General features: G+C 43.6%; 1 protein-coding gene across 7 annotated transcripts in view; it reads left to right on the top strand.

The window, feature by feature from the left end:
• The window catches only part of kmt2cb (lysine (K)-specific methyltransferase 2Cb), an 85,240-nt gene that overhangs the window by 32,888 nt on the left and 26,323 nt on the right, over positions 1-26,029 (top strand). For 4 of the 7 annotated variants that reach the window (XM_030115171.1, XM_030115172.1, XM_030115170.1 and 1 more), the window contains exons 6-27: positions 1,741-1,850; positions 2,677-2,786; positions 3,913-4,075; positions 4,812-4,983; positions 6,373-6,487; positions 8,391-8,566; positions 9,697-10,070; positions 13,221-13,301; positions 13,456-14,225; positions 17,725-17,847; positions 19,660-19,776; positions 20,349-20,453; positions 20,619-20,723; positions 20,820-21,001; positions 21,242-21,406; positions 22,010-22,116; positions 22,210-22,281; positions 22,391-22,603; positions 23,082-23,201; positions 23,521-23,646; positions 23,719-23,852; positions 25,261-25,453. In XM_030115171.1, the coding sequence (XP_029971031.1) occupies positions 1,741-1,850; positions 2,677-2,786; positions 3,913-4,075; positions 4,812-4,983; positions 6,373-6,487; positions 8,391-8,566; positions 9,697-10,070; positions 13,221-13,301; positions 13,456-14,225; positions 17,725-17,847; positions 19,660-19,776; positions 20,349-20,453; positions 20,619-20,723; positions 20,820-21,001; positions 21,242-21,406; positions 22,010-22,116; positions 22,210-22,281; positions 22,391-22,603; positions 23,082-23,201; positions 23,521-23,646; positions 23,719-23,852; positions 25,261-25,453 (3,833 nt within the window). The remainder of the gene's footprint in view (positions 1-1,740; positions 1,851-2,676; positions 2,787-3,912; positions 4,076-4,811; positions 4,984-6,372; positions 6,488-8,390; positions 8,567-9,696; positions 10,071-13,220; positions 13,302-13,455; positions 14,226-17,724; positions 17,848-19,659; positions 19,777-20,348; positions 20,454-20,618; positions 20,724-20,819; positions 21,002-21,241; positions 21,407-22,009; positions 22,117-22,209; positions 22,282-22,390; positions 22,604-23,081; positions 23,202-23,520; positions 23,647-23,718; positions 23,853-25,260; positions 25,454-26,029) is intronic. The other 3 variants (XM_030115169.1, XM_030115174.1, XM_030115173.1) reach the window with 3 other exon arrangements.

Raw genomic sequence — 26,029 nt, 5'->3', positions numbered from 1 at the left:
CAAGTCTAAAAAAAAACACATGTAGACTGGACTGGTGAACTCGTATGCCCCCTCGACAATCTGTGAGAGAGTGAACAGCTGGTCGGTTGATCCACAGCCAGTATGTAGTCCTCATTATTCCTCCTGTATCCGAGGTTTGACTGTCGGTTGGAGTCTCCGTTCTAGTATCCCTACATAGACTTTCCCAGGGAGGCTTAGTAGTGAGATACCCTGATAGGTGGCACACACTCTCTGGTCCCCCTTTCGGGACCACCACCACAGTCATTCTGAAGGTACTGTACCTGAAGTCTATGCAGTACTGTAGTGTAGAAGTAGTGGGTGTTTTATGGACTGGAGGAAGGTTCCACTTGCCTCCAGATGCTTGATTAGTGGTCTTCTCGAGCCAATCAGGAACCTACAAGACATTGTGAACACAAACAGGCTCCCACCCAACGCCTGCACCAAATGTGGGAGCAGAAGTCTTCCATCTATAATCGAATTTGTCTAAATCACCCACAGATTTCACTTTTGTTTGTCTTTAAATAAACGAACTGACGGATAGAGAATATCTGGGTAACTCGGATTCTCCTCACAGGAGCTCAGATACAGCCGTGTGTGTATCCTCTGTTAGCTAAGATGTTCATGAGCGCCTTGTGTTTGTCTTCTGCTGCACACACTCACACGCACACACACACACATACACACTATGCCCACAAAGCAGCCTCCTCTGACTCTTTTGGACTGCTGCCTGATTTGTTTCCGGTCCCCTGAAACCAGTTTGGTGTCTCTCTGGGTCCCTGGTGCCACAATGGGCAGTGGGAGCAGTGTTAGCGGTGTTGGAGACGTGGCAGCGAGCCAAAGCAACCGGTGACTGCTGTGGTGTGATTGGTCAATGGGGCCGGCCCCCTCGCTTGTGCCACAGGGAAGCAGAGCAGGCAGAGATTGTACATGGATCTGTTGGAGGAGGAGGAGGAGGAGGAGGAAGATGAGGAGGAGGAGGCGGAGGAGGAGGAGGGCTGTTTGTTAATTGGTGCTGAGAATGACACATTTTTAGAAATTGAAATTGGTGTCTTGAATTTGGCCATTGGTTTGTTTACTGCAACCTCAGTCCTTTTTAAATGCTAATGCCCCTTCTTCTCCTTGTCCTCCTCCTCCTCCTCCTCTTCCTCCCCCCTCCTCCTCCTCGTCATCTTCCTCCTCTTCCCTTCCCCATCCTCTCTACATTTTCTGTGTGATACGCTGCTCGCTCGTTCAAGCCAGGGACTCAGAAACGCATCCTTTTCAGCAGATTTTATGAGACAGAACAGCCAGCCTCTTGTGCACACGCCAAACAAGATGGCCTTCTTCCTTCTCCTCTTCCTCCTCCTTCTCCCCCACTGCATTTTCCCCCTCTAGTATTTTCCCCTTCGCTTTCGTGAAAAAAAAAAGAAGAAAGAAATTCAATTCAGCCTCTATCTCCATCCTCTATCCTCAATTCTATCAATCTGTTTTAGAAGTCATTCGAGCCATCTGTTCATCTATTTCAAGTTTAGTTCTATAGCGCATAAAATTCTGGCTCATCCAGGCTTTTTTTTATTTTTTTTTAGTCTCTAAGATAACCTTCTTGTTTGACAAGTTGCTCCATGTTTAACCACAGTCTGAGCTGAAGAGTCGTCTTTAACATGAAGAAAGAGGAATCTGTCTGATGAATCCATCCATCCATCCGTCCATCCATCTTCTTGTTGTCTTTTCTAAAGAGAAGTACTTGTGCTTGTGCTGCAGTGGGTCTGAGGGCTGCGAGGAGGAACCGGATCCGGCCACTCGGTTCTGGGACGAACTTTCTCATGTCGGACTTCCACAAGATCTCAACGTCCAGTCTCTCTTCGAGTCAGGTAACGCTGACGCCCACAGCGCTCTTCTTCTCAAAGGCTTCGCTCTGTTTTCATTCACATTCCTAGAAATTCACTCATTATGGGGTGTGGACGGAAGATGCTCAAAATTATGGAAGGCTTTTATTTCACTGCTCTGTGATCCATTTCAAAGGCTTTACTCCCAAAAGAAATATCACTTTTGAGCTCTTTATTTGGAACGCTGAAGGCAACAAGTTTTCAGAATTGGTTCCAAAAATATTTGAAACAGTGTGCAAAATATATAAAAATATTTGAGTGTCAACAGGCGAAAACAATAAAGTGAAACAGTTCTGACATCTAACATACAAGAATAAAAAAATTGTGCTCCCAATCACAATTTTTTTGTCATACATTCCATTAAGCAAGTGAAAAAATACAGAGGATACGCCAAATGAGGGGAAAACATTGTAGCTTTATGATAAACCTGCTGTATTGATTCATTATTGGGAATGACCTTCATGTATTTTATAACAGCAATTTGATAGTGTAACCTCATCACAATTCAAATGAATTAATGGTAAATATCATGAATTTATTGAGCAGGTTACACCGTGTTGGTATTGAGAGCATTAACAGTACTGGTACTGTTGAACCATAGCTATTCACACTTTTATCAATTTCTTTCCTTAATTGTGTTCAAATCACTTTCAGCACTTAAATAAAACATACATACATAAACACACACACACATAGACACAGTGTCACTTCTTTTCTTGAGTAAATCATAAAACAGAAGCTGACATTTTTGACTCTTCTGTGTTTTTGCTAATCTTTTTTTTTTTTTTTTTTTTTTTTTTTATAATTTCAGGGCAATGCTGGGCACATCAGAGTTGTGCCTTGTGGTCCGACGGCGTTTGTGAGGGCGAGGGACAATCTCTGCTTAATGTGGACAGAGCCATTGACTCAGGGAGCACAAAGGTGAGTCGAGAGGAACATCCGCGGACTAATGGGTGTTAACACCGTCTTAATGTGTCGGGCAGCAGGGGAGGGAGCGCTCCAGCGAGGCGCGGCAGAGCTGATGGATCAGACGGGCCGGTAAAGGTCGGCCCGGCAGCGCGGATCTCTCGGCTGTGAAATGGAAAAGGTCACGCCACTCACCGGGGCTCCGAGCGGCCGCTGCGCTAACCGCTAACCGCTCGGCTCGTCTGATTGTGTTTGCGGGCCGTCAGCGAGTCGTCCACTTCATCTGCAGAGTGGCTGATTCAGACGGGGTTTAAACGAGGGTCTTAATCCTCAGCGGAGTGTTTTTCCAGTGACACATTAAAGGATAAAGCGCAGTCATTTAGGAATGGCTGTACAGTGGGGCAGTGGTTGGTATTTTGCCTCACAGTAAGAATACTCACAGTCCGATTCCGGAGTGCAGATTGAATCTTCACAAATTGTCCATCAGTTGGAACTCTTTTATCCAGTTGGACTGTAATTTTTTTCTCTAATCCACTCGAACCTCCTCCTGGCCGTAAGTCATTTGTGGAACTGAGCTCTGTGGTGACAGAGAGAAACAGAAGAGGTCTCGCTCCTGTTATATCTCCTATTTGACAAACCATGGAGACACGAAGACCCTACACGACATGACTGAAAGTCATGCCACTCTGTTATTGTCCATCTATTGTTTTCAACACTTGGCATTTTCAGTGACTTGGAGCACTGTTGTTGTGTAAACAGACCCCAAAATGCTACAAAAGTTTTACGTTTTAACTTGAAATTGTTGCCGAGTAAACGTTTCCGTGTAAATCATCTCCGGATCTCTGTTTGTGTTGCTCACCTTGAAATTATTTTTCTCCAACGATTTTATCTTTTTTTTCGTGACCACTGTGTTTTCCAGCCTCCTTTTTAGTCTGCGTCTGTCCAACCGAGTCCTCTCTTGCCCCTCCCCTTTCCTCTTTTTCTGGAATCACCATAGCAACCAGTGTCAGCATGCGTTTGGCTGACTGGAGAATTTCAGCCTGAGAAACGCCACCGTGGATGGACAGACATTCTGGACATATTAGAAGGATCATCAGACAAACCATTAAACCGTGGCTCTCCTCTCGTCTTTCCCTCGCAGCACTGTGCATACTGTAAGCGCCTTGGAGCATCCATAAAGTGCTGTGCTGAAGGATGTGCTCAACTCTACCATTACCCCTGTGCGGGGGCAGCTGGGACCTTTCAGGATATCAGGAGTCTCTCGCTCCTCTGCCCAGAACACATCGAATTGGCCATTCTCAAATGTAAGTGGCTTTAACACGTCAAAGTTTAATACACCACGACCATGCTTTTATTTTATTTTCACCTCTTTATTTCAAACCGTTAAGTTACTATTTACAACATTTATTCCCTCATCGGAATATGGGGATTAAAAGTCACTGTTATATTTTTTGAATGATATGTCTTCTAGAGCAGACAACTACGTTTATCTATCACACTATTTAACACCTTTACAGGAGTTATTATACAAGTCTGAATGTACATTACTATCAACTGAAAACTCATCAGAGGGACTAGAATAATACCTATCAGAAAAACAGGTTAATTTTCATCTTTTTTGTTTTGTTTATTAAACCCCGATTTTTTTTTTTTTTTTTTTTTTTTGAGTATTTATCAATGAAAAATATTACCTGTGTAACACTTACTGGTCTTTGACTAATAGCAGGGTAGGCTTTTTTCCCTGCCGTAAATGTAGATTTAGTCTTTAACGGTTTAGTTTTTTTTTCTTGAAATACATAAATAAGGTCATACTTTTGCTACATGGCAGTGGAAACTCAGCAAAGGGGTTTTCTTTACCTTCAACTTTTATTTAAAAAAAAAATTGCATGATTTTGGAAGAAAATCTCAATTTTATCCACTTTCTCTCATGTGGAATAACACGGTAGGAAGATTGTTGCTATTTTTAATGCATGACAGCAGTTTGACGAAGCACACCTTCTCCTCTGTCTCCCCCCGGTCTCCTCCCCGTGGCCGCCCCAGTCGTGGACGATGTGAACTGCGCGCTGTGCGACAGCCCCGGGGACCTCCTGGACCAGCTCTTCTGCACCAGTTGTGGTCTGCATTACCACGGGATGTGCCTGGACATGGCTGTGACCCCTCTGAGGAGAGCGGGCTGGCAGTGCCCCGAGTGCAAAATCTGCCAGACGTGCAAGTGAGTCACCCCGCCCCACCCCCACCCCCCACCCCCCCCCAGACTCCACATGTGTGCGCCCCGTAGCGAAGGTTTCTGTGCGCGCTTCTCTTTCCTTCCTATTTAAATTCTGCAGAGCCGGTGGGCACGGCTCGCTGCTGGTTTGTTTACCTCTGTGGTTTGCGAGGACCTTAACTGGATGTTGTACCCTCCAGCTCAGTATTATAACCTCTGACCTTATTTAAACAGCACAGGAGCTCCATTACCATCCCGGCCTGTTTGCCTCAGGTAACCGCTGTCCGTGGAGTTTTAAGTTTCCACATTCAAATCAGAAAGCCTCTCAGTGCTGCGCCGCCTTCGAAGATGTCTCCGTGATCTGAGACCCAACATGAGTCTCAAACTGAGGAAATTCAGCAGCATCTTTCAGACATTTATAGATGTCTTTTCCCAACAAAATACATTTTTCTCAACAATATTTAAAACATGGCGGAGGCCATTTTTACTTATGAACTAACTCCTCAAGTTTAGCTTTCAATGTAAATATTTCTTGCTTCATTTCTTGGTTTATTGAAAATACAAAGCAGCTACAGTTTTTTTCTGAGCTGCCCTTTTACTGTACCTTGAGTTTCCACAGCTTTTCTAGAGGTATCTGAAGCAGAGCTGAAGATGTTGCTGGGGAAACCAAGTCGAACGAATTTGTTTAGCTTTGTGATGATGTAGCTTTGTTATGCCTTGTTAACAATGGCCGGTGAAATGTTTCCATCCTCTAATCCATCGTATGGATTTATTTATTCATTTTATTTGAGCTGAGCATTAAAGGATATGATGATTTAATATTGTATAACAGTTATGAAAATATGATTACATGTTACAAATGCTAATCACATTATTGAAAAAAGACACATGACTGAATAACTGTGTGAAAAATTGAATGAGGTAAACATTTTGAAATCCCCGAAAAATCAGCTTAACTGATCATGGCAACATTACCTGTTCATTTGTCGCTTATTTATGTCAAGATACTCTGATGAGCTGAATGCAGATATAAAGAGGAGGAAAACCTGCAGTGTAGAGAGCAGATAGGATCAGCACAGATTTTTTTTTTTCTTAACTGAATATTTTACCTTAATTTTGATTGCTTTTTGAGTATTTATAACAGTTCCAGATCGTTCTAAACTTAACTGCTGTGAGCCAAAACCAGCATACAGGATGGTCCAATCTGGCCAACAAACCAAAATGTTGAGTAACGTAAATCACAGGTCAGCACTGTTTCTGGTGCGGCCTGAACAAAAAGCCCACTAAAAAAGAAGAGTTGAATCAAAAAGGTGATTGTTCTCTGCCATCGCTAACAGTTTTCATTCACATTTCTCCAAATGACGGATCCTGTTCGGTCTGCTCTTGCCTGTGCAGGAACCCGGGAGAGGACACCAAGATGCTGGTGTGTGACATGTGTGACAAAGGCTACCACACCTTCTGTCTGCAGCCCGCCATGGATGCTCTGCCCACCAACGGATGGAGATGTAAGGTAGGCAGCAGCTACGTCACGCGACCGACAGTGACTTTTTGAAATCTACGCTCAGCAGACGTGGCATCGCCAGTGGAAAAACCTCCGTGACACGGGTCTCGGTTTGTATGTGCGGCCACGAAATGCTTCACGCGGTCCGATCTACTGAAGGCTGCAGCGCCGGTCGGTTAGCGGCCGGCACGCCGTCTTCATTTAAAGAAAAGAAAGTGTGTAGGCTTGAGTAGGTCACAGCGGTGCAGGCAGTGGGTGATGATCTTTACCTCAGCTTCTCGGTTTGACTCAGCACAGCAGCAAAGCCTCTGAGCGGCGTCTCCTCGCCGGAGTGCAGATCAATGGAAACTGAGTCACCGTTCAGCTCGGAGCTGGTCTTCACGTCTGCAGCAGAAGGAGCCCGGTGGCATGCTGGTGCTTTCGATGCCGTTTTTCTGAGTGACAGTAACATGATGGTACTTCATTTATGAGTCATCATTCTGGTGTCACCGTAGTTCTTCCTTATAGTCTGATTAATAAAACACTTGAATGAAGTGCATACTGAAGCTTTGTTTTACAGTACAGATCCTGATGTAACGTTGAAAGCACATGAGAAATATCTGGTGTTCTTCTAACACCGAAACAATTTCTGTTGAATGGCGTTTCCATTGTGAATCAGCTGAATCACAATGGGTGAGTTGTAGGTAATTTTTTGGAGAACATTCCCATCAAATTTGGCCACGTAATTCACCTAATTTAATGTTAATGTTCATTTTTAGCATTTAAACCAAGAACCTGGGAAGAGAAGTGGTTGAGTCCATTTTTAAAACTGCAGTGTCATCGAAAACGAACCAAGCGAGATCGTCTGCTTTCAGACGCATGTGAAAAATATCAGTGCTGTCCTCCATGTTTTCATCCTGGCAAACTGCTCGGCTTCCAGTTCTCGGCCATTTGTGAGGAAACTTGGCGGCACGTCGCAGCAGCGTCCCGTTTGACAGCCAGTGCCTCAATGTTTGGATGCCAGTTTTCTGATTTGTTCTATTCTATTTCAGGAACTCTTTAAAAGGTGCTCTCCAGCAAATAATACAGATTTATCCGTGCAAACAAGATGACCATCAGTTTTTTTGAATCACTGACTCAGCTAAAATCATCCTTATATTAAATATGACTCAAATTCTGTTACTTTTGTAATTTAATGCTAATTGAGGGACTTTTAAAATTATCTGAATGGTCCAAAAAACTATTGGAATGTTTTATAGACAGTATTTTTAAAATATGTTTTATTTAAATGGTTTAACTATTTCAAAAAACTAAATTACACACCTCAGATTTTCAGCATGAAATCAATAAACATTTGTAATTGTTAGTGATGATAGACTTATCCTGTGATAAAGGTCTGGTTTTCCTCTTTCTCGGTCATGGAGGAAATCTAGATTATTTTGGATTTCATCTTGTTTGGGGCCAGTATTTAAAAAAACTGAGTTGAAATCATGTTTTTTTTTTTTTTTCATCAGTCTACGTTCGGATTTAATTATGATTAAAGACTTAAGACTCATTGCATGAGCTGAACGAGCTCATTTGAATGGCTTTCACACAATATTTTCAGTAAATGTTGACAATTTGTTATTTGAATGGTCTTCTGAAAATAACAAATGAAGTAAGCACATGAAAGTTTTATTTTCCTCACACTGCAGACGCTGAATATCAATATCAGCACTCTGATGGCAGTTTTTCTCTTTTGAATTTCAATTAAAAAATTTGATTCCTAGAAATTACTGTGTTCTATTTGATGCTATATAAATAAAACTGAATTGAAAATTGAATTAAATTAATTCTGAACGTCTTTAATCTTTAAAAGGTACTCCCCAATAAGCACTCCAATCACAATCATGATTCAGCTTCCTCACTCTGCATGCCGCTTTTTCGCCTTTAGAACTGCAGAGTGTGTGTCCAGTGTGGGACTCGAACCAGCGGCCAGTGGCACCACACCAGCCTGCTGTGTGAGAACTGCGTCCAGAACCAGGATCCGGCTCTGAGCTGTCCTATGTGTACCTGCATCCTGGACCCGGAGCACCACAAAGACCTGCTGTTCTGTCAGACTTGTAAGAGGTGAGAAGCGGATTTATTATTTATTTATTTATTTTTTTTTTTTCAATATTTCCATTATTGTTGAATTTGTTTGATGTCTTGCTTGGTTTTTAAAAATAGTGAAGAAATGTTTGGTAAATTGGTTCTGAAAGCCTTGTTTCATTATTGTGCTGTACTGTTAATGGCAATCAAAACTTCTAATCCGTTTATTCCCAACGATCCACAACAAAAATATTTAGTTTGTAATCATGAAAGAGTTAAAAAAAAAAAAAAAACAAGCCTAGGCAGGCTTCTTAATTCTCCATTTTTTCCAACAGCCCACAACCACAAATGTTTGCCTTTCTTAATATTTCCAAATTTATGAACCAGAAACAATAAGAAATAAATAATAGAAATATGACATTTTTGCACAAAACAAATCCAGCACTTAACATTTAGCTTGATTTTTTGGGGGGGAAATCATTTGGTTGTTCTAACCTTTTCGCAAAAAATATGCTAACTGGATTTACAAATATGTTCAAAGTAATTTTCAGTGCTTGAAATATTTAACTTCGTCTGCGGTGTTCCACATAGGGGTATACTGGGACCTTTATGTTTTCTGTTTACACCACCAAGTGCAGCTAACAATTAATTTTGAACCAATGAATCTGTAAAATATTTGTCAAATTATATCAGCTGCTGAGAATTTAATGTGTGGAAATATCTTCTTCTTTTTTTTTTAATTCTACATAAAACTGATTTTTTTTTTTTTTTTTTTTTAAGAAGATACAGCAGGTACAGAGGGTTTTTAGAGCTGCAAAGAAAATAAAATTTTATATATTTGAAACATCTTTAATTTATGTTCTACATTGATGTATACTCAGACCCGTAGGTCTTCCTCTTCACGACACTCAGTCAGAAACTGTCATTGCTGCCATGGAGAGAAAATGTTGCTTTTTTTAAAGCTGTAATTATGGGGGGAAAAAAGCGTGGAGGAAAAAATAAATTGGTGCAATAGCTTTGAGTTGCCTAAATACTTGATAAGCCACTCTGCTTTGTCCCGATCCTCTTCCCGGCTTTCCCTGGCAGCACACTAATATACATGTCACATTTGAGGATTTTTCAGAGATCCCAGTCCAACAGCCTCCCGAATTCCTCTGCTCTGCTTTCAGATGGCTACACCTGGAGTGCGAGCGTCAGAACTCAGGCCAAGCAGAAATCCACCCCAGAGAGGACTATGTTTGTTCCAACTGCAGGTCTCCTGCTGCAGAGCAGGCGCTGCAGGCAGAGGATATGGACACCGGCCCAGAGCTCAGCCCTCAGCCAGCCTCCATGCACACAAACTCTGAGGCTGGCCTACAGCTGGCTCTAAAGCACACAGATCTAGAACCTGGCACTCTGCTGCCTCCCGAAATGCACAATGACCCCGAACCGGAGTTACTCGCCGTTCCATTGCACTCGGATCCAGAGCCCGCTCAGGCCGCCGTCCAGGAGGAGAAGCTGGCCACGTCGGACCAGAAACCCGACGGGTCTCCGTTCCAGAAAGGTGAGATTCTACGCCGACGACGCTCTGATCTTTCCTCCTTGTCGGCGTCTTTCTGTCTGAGCCAAAGCGTGCCTCCCGAGATCCAAACCTGTTTGATCGGCACATTAATCACGTGTTGTAACGGCGAGGGCGTTCTGATCCTACAGGCTCCTGCACAGGTCACGAGACGGGAAATGAAGTGTGCAGCTCTGTCAGTTCGTTGACTCGGCCTCCAGCCGTGCAGAAGCAGTTAGAAGTTTCAGCTTGACACCAGTTTGTCAGCGCCAATGAAGACTTTTTTTTTTATTATTTTTTTATTCGCTGTGGTTGCAGATGAAAGATTTGGGGGGGGAAATAGTTTGGAGTAAAACCAAAGAGATGCACTCCCGCTTTTATTTGGAGTCTTTTCTGAGGACTCCCCAATAACCAGATGGTGTCCTATTAGCAGTAGATTAAAGCGTCTCTATTTCCTTTGTAATTCAGTGTTTTGAAATGTTAAAGTGCTTTGTTTCTCCATCTCGTCCACCGGGAATAAGTATGTGCAGCCTGTCAATGGTAAATTTTTTAAACTTCAGAAGACACTTATTTTCATGTCTCCTGTGTTTTGGATTGTCTGTGGTCCATCCTTCTCTGTGCCGAAGCGCAAGTCTTTTTTGGCACAGTGGTTCACTTTTAATGGCGCATTTACGGTTCACAATTTGTTGGGTATATGTGGGAAAAATTGGTGTCCTAACAACCAGTGGGGTGTTTTTGTGTTTGATTCCAGACTAGTTTTCGAGCGATTATTGGATAGGTTATAGATTAGATTTAGTACGGTTGTAGGCTAGTTTTAGAATTATAACAGACTAGTTTTCAGTGGTTACAGGTGAGTTTTGGAGCAATCACAGACTAATTTTTGGAGTAGTTCCAGGCTAGTTTTGAAGTGACTACAGGCTCGTTTTGGAACAGTCTGAGACTTGCTTTGGAGTGGTTATTGATTATTTTTAGAGAGGTTTTTTTTTTTTTTTAGGCCAGTTTTGAAACGGTTACTGACTAGTTTTGGAAGTCTTTCATTTAGTTTAAGTTACTGGTAATAAATTCTGTACAACCCAAAGGTGATGCACATATTATCTAGTAACATTCCAATAAGTTCTCCTTCCATGCATCACGCACGTTATCCAGGATGTGAGCAAAGCTTTGGTGGCCCCTCCAGATTAAATTCAGATGCAGAGAAAACTTCCTGGTAATAAATGTGATCTAACATGTGTCTGCTGCTGCCTGCTGGTCACACAGCTTCTTTAAATCACTGCTGGAATCTATCTGCATGAAACTCTGAGCTGTGCCAGAAGAGGATGGGGAGGAGGATGAGGATGATGAGGCTGCAGATGATGATGATGATGATGAGGAGGATGATGGCTGTGACAGCTCTGCAGAGTCTCTCTCTCTCTCACTCTCTCGCGTAATGGTGCTGTAGATCTCATGTCTCCTCACCTGCCTCACAGCCATGCTGGCTCATTCATTATTGTTCTGCTACACACACACACACACACACACACACACACACACACACACACACACACACACACCTGAAGCGAGAACCTTTGAGACTCATGCTGAGCGTCTGAAAATGCGATTGGACTCCTTGCTTGTTGGATCTCATGTACCTCAAACCTGGAATCAAACCGGATATATTCTCACTGAGATTTGAATTCTAACCGCTCGGGTGACATAATATATTGCTAATTCATCATTATCTCCCAATATAAACAATGCATATCAACAAATACCATAAAAATTATTGATCATAGCTTATCATGCTATTTTTAGGGAATTCATTTCAAATAGTATCTGAAAAAGATCAAATAATGCATTTCTTTTGTACACGTTGATATCACACTCATGAGAAAATCTGTTTGCCAGTATGTTCGACATAGATAATATACTCACATGTTTTCACACAGCATTTAGATTTAAGTAGCTCCACTTTAAAGCTGCTTCGATTTGACTCACTCTGCGAGGCTTGACTCGGCGGGCTGCGAAGGGTTAAAGAGTCTTACAGTGACTCTCCTGACAGATGCTGAGGGAGCACAGGTCAGACCGACTCCGCCGCTTCCCCGCCTCCATCAAAGCGCCGTCTTTATCCGAGGCGTCACCTCATTCACTGTAGGAAGCCGTCGGAAGCCGCGGCTTGCATGTGAATGCGCGGCGGGCCGGGTTAATGGCCGATGGCTGGGGACGCTCGGATCTCCCTGATTGAGCTTCTGGCGCCGGCACCGGATGAGCACCTGCGAGCACACAGGCCCCGCCATGTGCCCCCCTCCCCCCTCCTGGCAGCGCCGGCGAGCAGGTGCACGCGTGAGCCGGGGTCGGCGTGACGTGGGAACTCGCGGACTGGAAACGGAGAGGGCCTCCTTAAGACTGGGCTATCTGTACCGTCTGAGGCTGTGTGAGCGCCCGGCATGACTAGTGCCATTCATACTGCACTGATGGCTTTGATGGGGGGGGGGGGGGGGGGGGGGGGGGGGGGGGGCGGGGGGGCACGACACCTCTCACGACGGCAGCAAGAATGGGGGCACATCACACAGCTGGGGGGCTCAGCGCTGAGGCCAACATGTAGGAATTCATGAAACCTTGAATCATTTTAATAATTTTCCGTATTGCTCTACAATCCAGTGGTTCTCAGACTTTTTTCCTTATGATCATATTCCTTGATCATATTTCGCACACAGCTGTGCTCCTATCCACGCTTCCATCCCAGGCATGTTCATATGCTGCACTGCAATAATTCCAATAAGCTGGACCATTTTATTTGTTATAATTGCACAGTTTGAGCATTTGATCTTGATTGCATTAAGTTGAAAGAGCCACACTAAGAACAGAGAGAGATCTGTGTAAAATTAACTGCTGTTAACATCGACTGACGCTCAATAAATGTTCTCTTTTATTCAAATGCTTCGTTATAATCGCAGAGGTGCAATTAAAAGAAAAAAAGTCGCTTCCATTGTTAAGTAAAATGTAATACCTACTCTCTTCTTGTTGGATGTTTTAATTTGTTCATGTAAAAAACCAGTTTCAACCAGTTAATGATCTATTAATACACTAAATATCAATTTTTTTGCTTAGCTTGGCTGCAGAGAAGCTCTAAAAAAACGATTTTACGATGAGTAATCTTTCATGTCTGACCTCTTTCAGAAGCCTCGGCGGGTTCAGACGCGGTGGAGATGCAGGTTACTGAAACATGTGACAGCAGAAACGCAGCTGAATTTGAACCAGGTTTGTAAAATAGGGATTATCTCCCCTCCGTATGCTTGTGTTCATTACTGTTGGTATTAAATGAAACTCACGGTTTATTTAGTTCCACCTGCTCCTGTTGAATCGGAATCTGATGGTGTCTACATTCACTTTTTTTTTTCCTTCCTTTCTGCAGAAACGCAGCCAGCAGTCCGAGCCGCACCCGGCTCTCCGGAGAGCCCCGCGTCCTCAGCGGCTCCTTTCCCGGAGCCGTTCCCAGCCCAGCCCCCGACGGAAGCACTACAGACGCAGGACGCCACATCTCAAATCAAACCAGCAGACAGCGAGGCCGGCCCCCAGCAGGGCACGGCCGCCCCTAGCACAAAGGATCTTATGGCCATCATCTCAACCACCAAAGAACCAAGTACTGCTTCAGTACCCTTCACGGACCAACCGACGGAAAGCCCGCTACCCCAGCCTTCCAGCGCGGACGTAGTCAGGGTCTCCTTCCTGGAAACGGCTCCGGCAGAACTTAACCAGGAGAGGACGGAGGGCATTTTCCACAGGAACCTGGCGGAGACTGTTAAACCCTCGGCTGCTGGCACATCGGAGGACATGGACACGACACCGGAGACACAGCCAAACCTGTCGTTTTCCAGCTCGTCTTCAGAGGAGAAACCCCTCAAAACATCTGTGGAGCGACTGGCCGAAATGGTCTCCTCGTCTTCTTCTTCTTCGACTTCTTCTTCTTCTTCTTCTTCTTCCTACCCCTCCCCTCTGGCCCGGGCCCTACCGCCCAGAGATCCGCCCCTGGCCCAGATCCTGCCCTCGCTGAGCAGCAGCAGCAGCAGTGGCAGCAGCGTGGTGCCCACCACCACCCTCATCCCGTTCACACCCAAGATCGGCATGGGGAAGCCCGCCATCACCAAGAGGAAGTTTTCTCCTGGGAGGCCCCGAGTGAAGCAGGTACGAGTCCCGGTGTCACGCCACACGCCGCCACGCTGCTGTGATCTCTGATCCCTGCCGTTTCCTGTCTGTTCACTGTCATTTCTGACCGTATCATGAAGGCAGCTGGACGTAACGTTTAAGCATTTTCCAGTCCTCAGACTGACAGTGTTTTTTAGATTTTAGGTCCTCAGAAATTCAACAAGTCCCATAGCCTTCATCATACTGTTAGAAATAGCAAAAACTGGGTGAATGAGGAACCTCTCAGACTTTATTCACTGTCAAAGCTCCAGTAGTAAAACACTGATAAGTGCACTTCAAAGAACATCACACAGGTGGACCAGAACACACTCAATCCTCTCTCCTTTTCAATATTTGGCTATTTTTTTTCATGCCAGTCTTTAATTCCTTCTTTGTCCTGCAGGTCAAATTAATGCAATCACTTTCTGATAGAGGACTCAAGCAGAAAGTTTCTCTTAAAGTAAATCTAATCATGAGAACATCATAGTTTAGTGATTTCTGCCCTCCATACTAAATTAGAGCATTCTCTCTCTGATTGGAGACATTTTGAAAGCCACAGGAAGTATAGATTCTTTAGCATCAGTGAATCATAAAACATTTTATCCTCACTTAAACTGTTGATACTATTCAGCTCTGCTATAATTAGAAATCAGAATGATTTTTTTTTTTTTTTAATCACTCTTGGCCAGTTAAAGTCATGCAATCTCTTTTGATTCTGCTTATAAACATGAGTGCATCAAGAATTATTTGATCTGCTCCTGAACTGTATCTAGTAATGGAAATGTTGCTTCATTTGAATGTTTTTCTTATCAAAGGTTTTTTTTCTTCTTCTTCTTTTTGGACATGCTCTCTTTGAAATCCCATCTATAAGGAAAAGATGATTGTTGTGTTTCTCATCAGAAAGAGATGGCAAAAGCTTGACCTGCATGGTAGATGTTGGAAGATTCAAGAAAGGTGTAAGCGAGTCTAATTCTGCTCTCTGCTTGTGGAATCTGTTTTAAAAAAGAAAACACTGCAGGTCACATTTTCAACATTTCACATGTCGTTTTGCGTCAGTTCTGCTTGAATTTGCTATTTAAAGGAACACTTTAAGCTCTCGACATGATGTTGGCATGCACTTTGACCTTTTCGTCATTCGGATCAGTGGTTCCCAACCTGAGGTTCAGGACTCCCTTATGGGACCGCCGAAGATCACAAGCGAGACCTGGGGCTTCACTCCTTCCTCCGAGGTTGTCGACATTTGAGTCGAATATGTCGAATGAGGAGGAAACAGAGTTGGAAGCATCTTTATTCACAGAGGATAAAAGTTTTCTGAGGTCCACATGTTAGAAACCCAGTCGTGATTTCCATGCTGTGTGTGTTTCACATGGCTGAAGGCTGAACATGGACGGGTCAATGCAGAGTTTTTGTGGCTCTGCGAGGTGAAGCAGTGTGTGTGGTGGGTGGGAAAAGTTTGGACGCAGACAGCTTGTGTCAGTAGTTATGAGCGATGCTCCGTCTCTTCATGAGCTCCGTGTGTTATAGCCTCAGTACTCGAACAGACCTCAGCTGAGTTTTAATCACTTGTGGAAAAATGTTCCTTTTCTTTTTTTAATAACTTTGCTACTTTTTCCCTTTAAGTTTGAAATGAAAGTGTAGCTCTCACCGGATCATGTTTTGGACTTTAGGCTTCTTCACTTTACACAAGCCAGTTAAAAAGTTGAGGAAATCAATCCAGTATTTCTTTCAGGACACCTCGGTGTTCTGAACACACACTCCTCCGATTTCACTACATTCTCCCCCGTTCATCTCTTCATGTCATGTCCATGTCTCAGACATCCATCTTTTATTACCCTGTTGATAAATTCTATTCATCAGCACTCATCATCACCGCATCCTCTGGATGATGGTGGGTCACTGATGAACGGTTTAATCTCCTCACAGTGTTGTCTCAGCATCTGGAGATGAGGTCAGACTCCGAATATAGACTCTCGGAAAGCTAATAATGGGATTCAAATCACACCCATGACTGTAATTTGAATGATACCGTGGTGAAGGGAGACTCGGTTCAGTGTGCAAAATGTTGTCCGTTCCCCTCCGACTTCTTAAAACCAGAATTAACTGCTCAAACTAATTTGTTAGGAAGTGCCTGAGGAAATCCGCTGCTTCTCTTTAGTCTGCTTCTCCTCCGATTAGCAGCGTCTCTTTACTTGCTGGATGTTGCCTGCTCAAACTGTAACTAACCCAGCTCGGCTTCTCCAGCGAGACGATGAGAATCCTCTATAACTACTGTGCATGAACGGATCGACTTTAACACAGAATAATAACTTATTGTGGTCTGTTTGCTGCTTTTCATTAAAAAGTTTTCCTATAAGTGGTTGACATCTCTGAAATAACACTTTAATTTTATTTTCATTCAGTCTGTTTTTTTTCTTTGATTTCCATCAAGTATTAGTCATGTTCACATGAATCGTCAAGCAAAATAGGTTTAAAGTGTGACCTTTAGGTTTTATTTTGGATTTTTCTAAAAAAAAAAAAGTAACTTTTCCAATAAGTAAATTTCTGAGAACGATTCTCATTCAATAAGTTGAGATTATATTATTTTATGTTCCCGTTATTATTTTTCAGAAGCATTTTAATAGCCAAAGCTGAAACAAAGTGCTTAAATTTATAAAAACCTATCAAAAATAAAATATACAACTAAATTAAAGCTTGCTCATGTTAAACAAAAAAAAAAAAACAGTTTAAAAGGTGATCGCTTTCCTGTAAAAAACTAGTCAAATTGAGTTATTCAAGACACTAAAGAATAAAATTATCAGTATTATTTTCTTAGTTGAAAATACCCAAAAAACTGTAACTATGCATTGATGTAATTATAGAAAGTTTTATGCTCTTTGGGGGTTTTGATATGTATGCCAATAACTTAAACTTAACTTTTAATGAGCTATTTCGTTTTTGTTTGCTCAATATTCCTTCTCAAGCAATATGTGCAAAAAATACTTTGTTAGTGAACCAACCAGTCAAATATGTGCTAATCAAACCAAACTGCACAAAGACTCAGTATATGAGCTCTTATTTACAGAAATCATATTTTCAGCAGTATTTATGCATCCTCATCATGTCTAATCTTCACCTAATTTGCATTATCTTTGATATTTTGGCGAGCCAGCCAGTTGTTGATCAATTCATCCTAACCTTTTTGACCAAAAATCAAATTAATACATTTTTTTTATTGTTCTCTGTCTTTTTGTAATCCAAATCCATCAGCGTAACTCTTTATTAGTAAAACAAACTGAAACTATCTTTTAATGCTGAGCAGAGGAGTTTAAAAACCGGAGGATTGGCTCCAAACAGAGCTCCATTGGAAGCTCACTGCTTTCCTCTAACATCTTTCCTTTGGATGTTTTGTTTCTTTGCTGGCTTTGTTTTTAAGTTGCTGCATTTTGTCGCCCTCCTCCTCCTCCTCCTCCTCCTCCTCCCTCCCTCTCTCACTCTCTCACCCACCCCTCCCTTACCTTAGGGTGCATGGAGCCCCCATAGCAGTGTGAGCTCACCCTTGTCCTGGTCCCCAGACCAGCCCGAGGGGTGGGACGTCCCAAAGACCAGGCAGTCCTCCGGCAGCCCCGGCTGGAGCATCAGAGTGGTAAATACCGGAGCCGCCCTCCGATTGGCCCTCCTGTGTTTTAGCGGAGCGGTCCCGAGCTTCACCAGCGTAGCCCACACTCACACCGAGCAGCACTACGGCAAGCGGCAGGGGCCAAATGAAGGAGGAAGATTTATTTATACTGCTGAGAGGAGGATCTGTTTTCAAGAGTACATTTCTTTGAGTTTTGTAAAAATGTTTGTTTCCATTTTAACATTGTTTTATCCTATCTTCGTTAGAAAAATAGTCCTTTGCTTGGATTATTTTATGATATCTCATTGATCTCACTTCAATAGTTTTTAATTTAGCATTTTGAACAGGTTGTTGCATTGAAAACAGACAATATGTTGCGGTTTGGAGATCCTCATCAGATCTTTGAGATGTTGATTCGTCATTATCTGACTCAGCAAAAGGCTGCGCGACTGAAAGAAATCAAAGTTTGCGAGTCGGAAAGACTTGAAAATAATCGATATTATTTTAGCAAATGGTGCTACCATGCAATCAAGATACGAAGTCCTCCATAAAAACAATAAAACAGCAGGTTTAATCTAAAATAAATTCAAACAAATTCAAACCAACTTGAACCAAACTTTGAATTTCTTTCATGAACGCAGCTTGGTGCCTTGACATTGAATAACTTCTGAAGGACGGTAAGCCTCCAAATGTAGAGATAAAGCACCTTTGAGGTGGGACATACCGAAGCCTAGAAGCTAGTTAAAGCCTCTAACGGCTGAAGTAGTCCAGGTTTGGTTTGGAAGAGGCAGGATATGTAGGATTTGCAGACACCATGTGGGTTTTTCACCTCCTAAAAGACCACATTTCTTGAGCCAAAGATGAACTTGAAAACTTGAGGAGACGACCAGAAGTGACAAATCTGCACTGACATTTGGTTTTCAAACTCGTTTGTGCAGCTTTTTGAGGAACTGTGAGTCTGTGCAGTTTAAGATGATGGAGCTGGAAGGGGGCAGGCTTTTGGGTAAATGTGATGATTGAGCTGAAGCAGCTTCTAGACTCAGACACTGTCCAACCTGGTGGCAGAAACCGAAGCACAAATAACAGTTTTTATCAAAATGGTCTTTTTTTTATTTATTTTTTATTTTTTTTTGTTCTTCTTGCTGAGTTTCTGAATGTTTTAAAGGCCACGATGAGAAGAACCAAGTTTTACGTATGTCTGAGGCACAGAAAGCTGCCTGTGATTCATCCAACATCCTCCTACAGACTGGATGTGAAGCTTTCATCTATTACAGAGAAAAACACGATGGGATGAAATTATTTCTCCAAAAGTAGATTTCCAACCTCGGAGGGTTGAGGACTTTACTCACTGGGTTTTCCACATGTTATTCTGGGAACTTAGGATTGTATTTTAAATAGATGCTTAATAGCATAAAGGTGAGCAAAAATTGGAAAATTCAGAGGTTTTAAGGTTTATTTGGATAAATCCATCTGTGGGAGTCTATTTCTGTGATGGGTTCCTCTGTGACAGAAAGGATTTTACAGCTTTCTTTGGATCTGCCAAATGAAGCCGAAATGCATTTGCTGTATTTTTGGAAATTCCACAAAATTTTGCAGCAGTATACATTCTCGTTTTTTTTTTTTTTTCTTTTTTTTTTCTTGTAAATATACGTCTTTGCACCTAAACAAAGGGGGAAGTAAAGTCATTTCTCAGTTTACTTCCTCTTAATTTTACCAGTAAAACCCTCATGTGGAGTGTGGTAGGAGTCACATAACGTGGCCTGATCTCTGATCTCTGATCTCTGATCTCTGATCTCTGATCTCGTGTCCTGACCTCCTGCTCTGGTCTCTTCTCGTCAGGGTCGAGGGTCCGGGTTCCCAGGAAGGAGGAGGCCCCGCGGCGCCGGTCTCTCGGGCCGGGCTGGCCGCGGTCGAGCCAGAGGGAAGAACGGCGTGAGTCCCAGCATCAACCCGGGGGTACGTGACCTTTTTTTTTTTTTTTTTTTTTTTTAATTCTTTGCTTCATTGAGTGCAATCTGTACACTTTATGTATTTCTTCATTTCTTACCACATTTAAATTTGATTGTTTTATCTTGTTGTTTACATTCAATGATTTCATTTAATTCATATTTGCTTTTATATTTTCATATTTTAGAATTCATAATTTTTTTGTTTATTTGTTTTTTTTAGCTTCGTTTTTCGCTTTTTATTGTATTTTCTGTTATTCTTTTTTCCACTGATAATTTATATATGTCATAGTTATATTTAATATCAATTTATATGGCTTTTGGGTTTTGTTTTGTTTTGTTTTTCCAAGTACTTTTTTGCATTTTTTTTTTTGACCTCATAATCTATGATTTTATAAATGTTTTAATGCTGTAGTTCGTATCTTCAAAGTTTGTACACCTAAGTTTCTACATTGCATTATGTTCCATAATATTATGTTTGATTGGATTTTAATTTCAATCCAGTCATTTGTTTCTGAGGCGGTGTCGCTGGATCTTGCCGTGGACGATAAAGTGAATTTGTGCGTCCGTCCTGATTTTTAGATCACCACCATCGAGACTCCGTACCCGATCAAAGAGGAGGAGGACAACGCCATGCACAACACGGTGGTCATTTTCTCCAGCAACGACAGCTTCACACTCAAACAGGTGCTTCTTTTCTTTTCTTTTAGACCCTGAAACCTGAGTTTTCTCCGGCAGCTTCTGTAGTTTCATCTGTATTGTCGAGTCTAGTAACTGCTACTTTTTAATGAGGTAATCAGGAAGTGTAATCCAGTGTTTAACCTGAGTACCGTCCACTGCTTGTGTGTGTAGGACATGTGTGTGGTGTGCGGGAGCTTCGGTCTCGGCGCAGAGGGTCGTCTCCTGGCATGTGCTCAGTGCGGTCAGTGTTACCACCCGTTCTGCGTGGGGATTAAGGTACGGCGCTCCACCAGCTCACAGGAACATCAGAGGAACAGACGCACAGCTGCAGTGGAGCTCCAGCTCTCAGCTCTCCTCTTCTCCCCCACTCAGATCAACAAGGTGGTTCTGAGTAAAGGCTGGCGCTGTCTGGAGTGCACGGTGTGCGAGGCGTGCGGCCAGGCCACCGACCCCGGACGCCTGCTGCTGTGCGACGACTGCGACATCAGCTACCACACGTACTGCCTGGACCCGCCTCTGCAGAACGTTCCCAAGGACAGCTGGAAGTGCAAGTGGTATGAACGGCTTTTCACTAACTAACTCCCTTCTTAATCTGACCTCGGAGGATTTCTTTTGTACCAATATATCACATTAAGACAGGTTTATTAATTCAGATAATTAATAAAATGATCTGGTTAAAAAGAAGCAAGGACATCGGTCTTGAATAGATTAATAATGAAAGCCAGAGAGCAGTTTTGACCGTTTTGTCTGACGGTGTGTCAGGGGTGAATGACCTCTGCGCTCTGGCCCTGCAGGTGTGTGTCCTGTACGCAGTGTGGAGCCACCACGCCGGGCCTGAGGTGCGACTGGCAGAATAATTACACGCAGTGCGCCCCCTGTGCCAGCCTGGTGACGTGTCCGGTGTGCCTGCTGGACTACAGCGAGGGCACCATCATCGTGCAGTGCCGGCAGTGTGACAGGTGAGCTACAAGAAACGCCGGCAAACTGGAAACCAGTTCCACCGTCAAAAATCACCACGATGAATTAGATTTGACAGCAGCATAATATCTATGCTTCACTAAATTTCATCTTTGGTTCAGAAGTTTTTCTGCGCTGAGGCCGTTTAAATAAAGTGCTTCAAGTTTAATGTTGCAATGCATCAGATCAACTTGTGTTTAGCGGCAAAGGAAATGTCATGGTGAAGTGAAAATCCTGCCTATTTATATATTTGTATTCTATTTTGCAGTTATTTACGTTTTAGATTATATTCATAAAATATTAAGTAATGTCCAAATTTTGGTGGGGGGGCACTGGGAATCACTTTTAGTTGTATTTTTCTTGGAAAAAAATGTGATTAAAAACAAATATTTAAACATTTGTACTGCAAAAAATGAGAAAAAAGAACACTCAAAGTAATTTTTATGATACTTGTAGGAAAAAATAACCCAAAAAGATCCTACATGCAGGAAATTTACAGGACAGAAACTTTGATCAGAGGCAAATAACATCTGCCTCCTGTAGAACTAAATAAAAGCAATCATATGCGTGTGTGTGTGTGTGTGTGTGTGTGTGTGTGTGTTCAGGTGGTTTCACGCCTCCTGTCAGAGCCTGCACTCGGAGGAAGACGTGGAAAAAGCGGCAGAGAGCAGCTTCGACTGCACAATGTGCCGAACCTTCAAAAGCACTAAAGGTGAGAGCCCCGACGTTCCTCCAGCCCTTCAACTCCTCGCGTGAACGCGCCTGACCTTTGACCTCTTTGCTTGTTTGAATGTGTCCGTGACAGTTCCGACCAAGAGCAGAGACACGCCCGAGCCGCTCATGATGACGCAGATCGTCACGAAGGCCAGGGAGATCGGTGAGTTTGAACCTCTTTTTGTTTCCTCAATGACGTCACTTCCTGTGGAAACCAGCGGGAAAGCAGTGTGAGCCGTGGAGACCTGACTCTCTGCTGCTGCTTCTCTCAGACCTGTCGAGGACGTACACCCAGGATGGCGTGTGCTTGACGGAGTCGGGCCTCTGCCAGCTGCAGAGCCTCTCGGCCACGGCGTCGCGGCGCAGGAAGCCCAAACCCAAGCTGAAGCTGAAGATCATCAACCAGAACAGCGTGGCCGTGCTGCAGCCCCCCGTGGACCCCCTCTGCGAGCTGTCCCGGGACGAAGACATGGAGGACCACAGAGGTACGTCGCAATCTGCATGAATGTCATGGTTCTGCTTTTGCTTCTTTCCTTGTCTCATTGGTTGACCTGTTTGTAATCTTTCGTACAGGATGTCTACATGATTCATCCCTAAGCTGTGGTGCGTTCAATGACCTATGTTCAAGCCTATTGAGTTAATCTCACACATCCAACTCAGTACAGTTCCTTGTGGAAGAACAAGTTTGTTGTTTGAGACCTAGATTGGGACGTGCAGGATCTGAGTTAAAATGTTAGATGTGATTTAGCTGAAGATTTGTGCTGTTTTCTGTCAGACTGAAGATTATTCCTCAGGTCTTAGGGTGGGATTCCAAACTTTACAGGATATTAAAAAAAACTTGATTAGAATAAGACAGATCATTGTTGAGAGGATGCAAATAAAGTGAGTCCTCAGTAGCTGGCTGGCTGGGTTGCAGACGTGCACCCGGCCGTCACTCACCATCAGCGCTCTCTCCTCCTGCAGAGGCCGAGCTCCTTGACTGCGAGGCCAAGTCGGACTCCAGCCTGGAGCGGGAGCCGGCAGAGGACGACTCCAAGGGGGCCGACGGCGGCAAGAAGAGGAAGAGGAAACCGTACCGGCCGGGTAGGGCACCTGATGGAAGGAGACAGCTCCTCTGAAGCGTGAAATGGTGCAGTGCATGCTGGGCCGGGGCTCAGAGAGCCGAGTCTGCTGCGGGAGCACACCTCAGTTCATTCCAAATACAGCTCCGTGACACAGGCTAAACACACACAATGCACTCATGTGCAGATCATTTAGTTTCATTTACATTAAGATCATGAGGACTCAGAGCGGCTGAGTCTGACAGCTGGTGTGATTTGTGGAACATTTGTAGTTGAATTCGGACTTGAGCTGTGTTTTTCATTGATGCATTTAATGAGGATATATTTGTCATTTCCACAAGGCATCGGTGGATTCATGGTCCGCCAGAGGAGCCGTCCGGGACAGGGTCCAGGCAAAGCCAAGCGCGCGCTCTGCAGGAAGGACTCCTCCGGCTCCGTGTCGGAACATCCGGCGGGGAAAGATGAAGGTCGGTGCTCCTCTTGAGTTTTTCCTCTCACCGCAGAGTGAGGAGAGTCTGAAGGTGTTGGTGTCTCTGCAGCAGGATGGCCGGAAGCTCTGCCCGACACGCCGGTGGACGAGACGCCTCCCGGGCCGGAAGTCCCCGAAAAAATCAAGAAACGCTACCGAAAGAAGAAGACCAAACTGGAGGAGGCGTTTCCCACCTACCTGCAGGTTTGTGTCTCGGCTGCAGGAGTCAATCAGATCTGGCACTGGGAAACCATACATTGACAGGGAGAACATGCAAACTCCACTCTCTAAAGAGCACTAACCACCGCTTCACCCTGACACCAAAATGATCATTAATTTTCTTTTTCGACATGATTCCTGCAATACTGTTCAACTGTTTTTCTAAATTAAAGTAAAAAATCATAACCTTTTAGCATCACAGCAGGATTCATTATTTAGAAATTAATTGGCACTTCACTCCAAATCAACGGCAATCTGAAAACTGCTTTTATGACAAGGAAAAAAATGTGTTTCATCACTTGATAGCGAATCTATTTTAGCTGCATTGTTATGCAGATGTCTCCTCCCACATGCACAGATTGCCCGCTCACGTCACGCCGTGTCTTCATGAAAGGGTCTTATCTCACCCTCGGGGGGAGGTGGGGGATCCAGAGCACGTTGGCTGGAAACCACTTGCGGGAGTTTTCCAGAGCAGGGGGCTCCTTCTGCGTTTGCGCTCGCCTCCGATCATCCTCTTTAAATGGCTCCTGTCCTCCTGCTAAAGTGACACTCCGGAGCTTCACTGGAGGCGACTGCGGGGCTCGTCGGCCCTTCGCCGGTATCTCAGTGTCACTTTGTGTTGACTAAAACATTACTATATAATGTGCATTAAGCCGCCAGCAGCTGTCACTATCGCTCTTTATCCCTGCACGGCGTCGGGCTCGAGGAGGGGCTCAGTCTAACCTAAAGGTCCGACACAGCGAAGCACAGTTCTTTAATTATTGATCGAGCAACACGTCGGGCTTTTAATGCCTCGGTGCGGCGTTGAACTGCAGCTGCATGTTGCTGAGGGGGGAGGACTGAAGAGGAATTTTGGGGGTGGGGGGTGGGGGGGGCTCGGTGATGCTGAGCCCTTTGCCACCATGGAGGTGTATTGTTTTAGGCAAGTAGCCAAGTAAGAGCCACGTCATTTCATCCTCTCAGAGTGGCCTCAAATTTAACAAAGTGAAATTTTACTGTTATTTCAAAAATGGCAACTTTTCAACATACGGTAATTAAATTATAGATCTCCATCTTGTTGGGCATTGTTTACTTTAATTCTAACTCTCAGTATACTAATAAGTTAAACACGATTTGTTTTAGATCTTGAGGTGCAGCAGTTTATATTTCCCACTAAACACAGCTGAAAGTACATATTTGTGAACGCGTTACATCCGTTTACACCACTGAACTACAGAGTTTAGCACACAGCACAGGAGCCAAGTTATTTTATAATTTTGTAGTTTTCAACAACCTCAGTAAAGACTATTGTGAATACAGACGATCAGGTTTCTTCTGTTTCACATGGAAAGATCTGAAACGACACTTGCATTGGACACATCAGTGAGCGGCGCTTTGCTGATGTTGTGTTCAGGAGGCGTTCTTTGGGAAGGACCTGCTTGATAAAAGCAAGCAGTGCCGACAGCAGGGCGCCAAGTCGGGTTTACTGGAAGACGGACAGAACCAAGCAGAGAGGAAGCACCAGGCCACCAGATTTTTGGACCCGTCGGCGGACCCCCTGCTGAGCAGTTCCACAGGAGCCCTTGCCACCAGAACGACGGGAGCACGTACGTACATACACTGACCTGTAAAGATCCGATCAAGTTTTCAGAGATACAGCAAATAGTTAGATTCATCAGATTTTCGAACAAACCATCAAGCTTTGTTCAGTTCAGGTCCAGAAAAACAACTGGCTCGTACCGACTCTTATTTTAAGTTTAAAATAGCAGATCACGAATAAAGGAGCCTCAACAGATTCAAACAGTTGTAATGAAATTATTGCAAATGTGAACCTAAATTAACATAAAGTTGCAGTGGACCCAGGGTCAAACCCTGAGGAACCCCACTAGTAATCACTCATACTTTGATCTAGATTTCATCTGCTAATAAAAAAAAACTACATTTTGTATTTAAAAAAAGTCAATCGGTGACATTGAAAAACACTGTCACAGCAACCCAAGCTCCTTTTGTTGATAAGGAAGATTTCCAGAAGTCTACTGATTCTACTGACGCTCCACGCCATTAAAGTGTTCCAGGGTGAAACAGAGGGTGCCTTTTAACCAGGATCATTTCCTACATGGTTCCAGATCATTCGCTCATGTCCGCCCATCATCATCAGTTATGATTTGTGACCGTTTGGTTTT

This window comes from Salarias fasciatus, chromosome 18, assembly GCF_902148845.1.
Source record: "Salarias fasciatus chromosome 18, fSalaFa1.1, whole genome shotgun sequence".
Classification (NCBI taxonomy): Eukaryota; Metazoa; Chordata; class Actinopteri; order Blenniiformes; family Blenniidae; genus Salarias; species Salarias fasciatus.
This window is presented reverse-complemented; position numbering and strand designations above follow the sequence as displayed.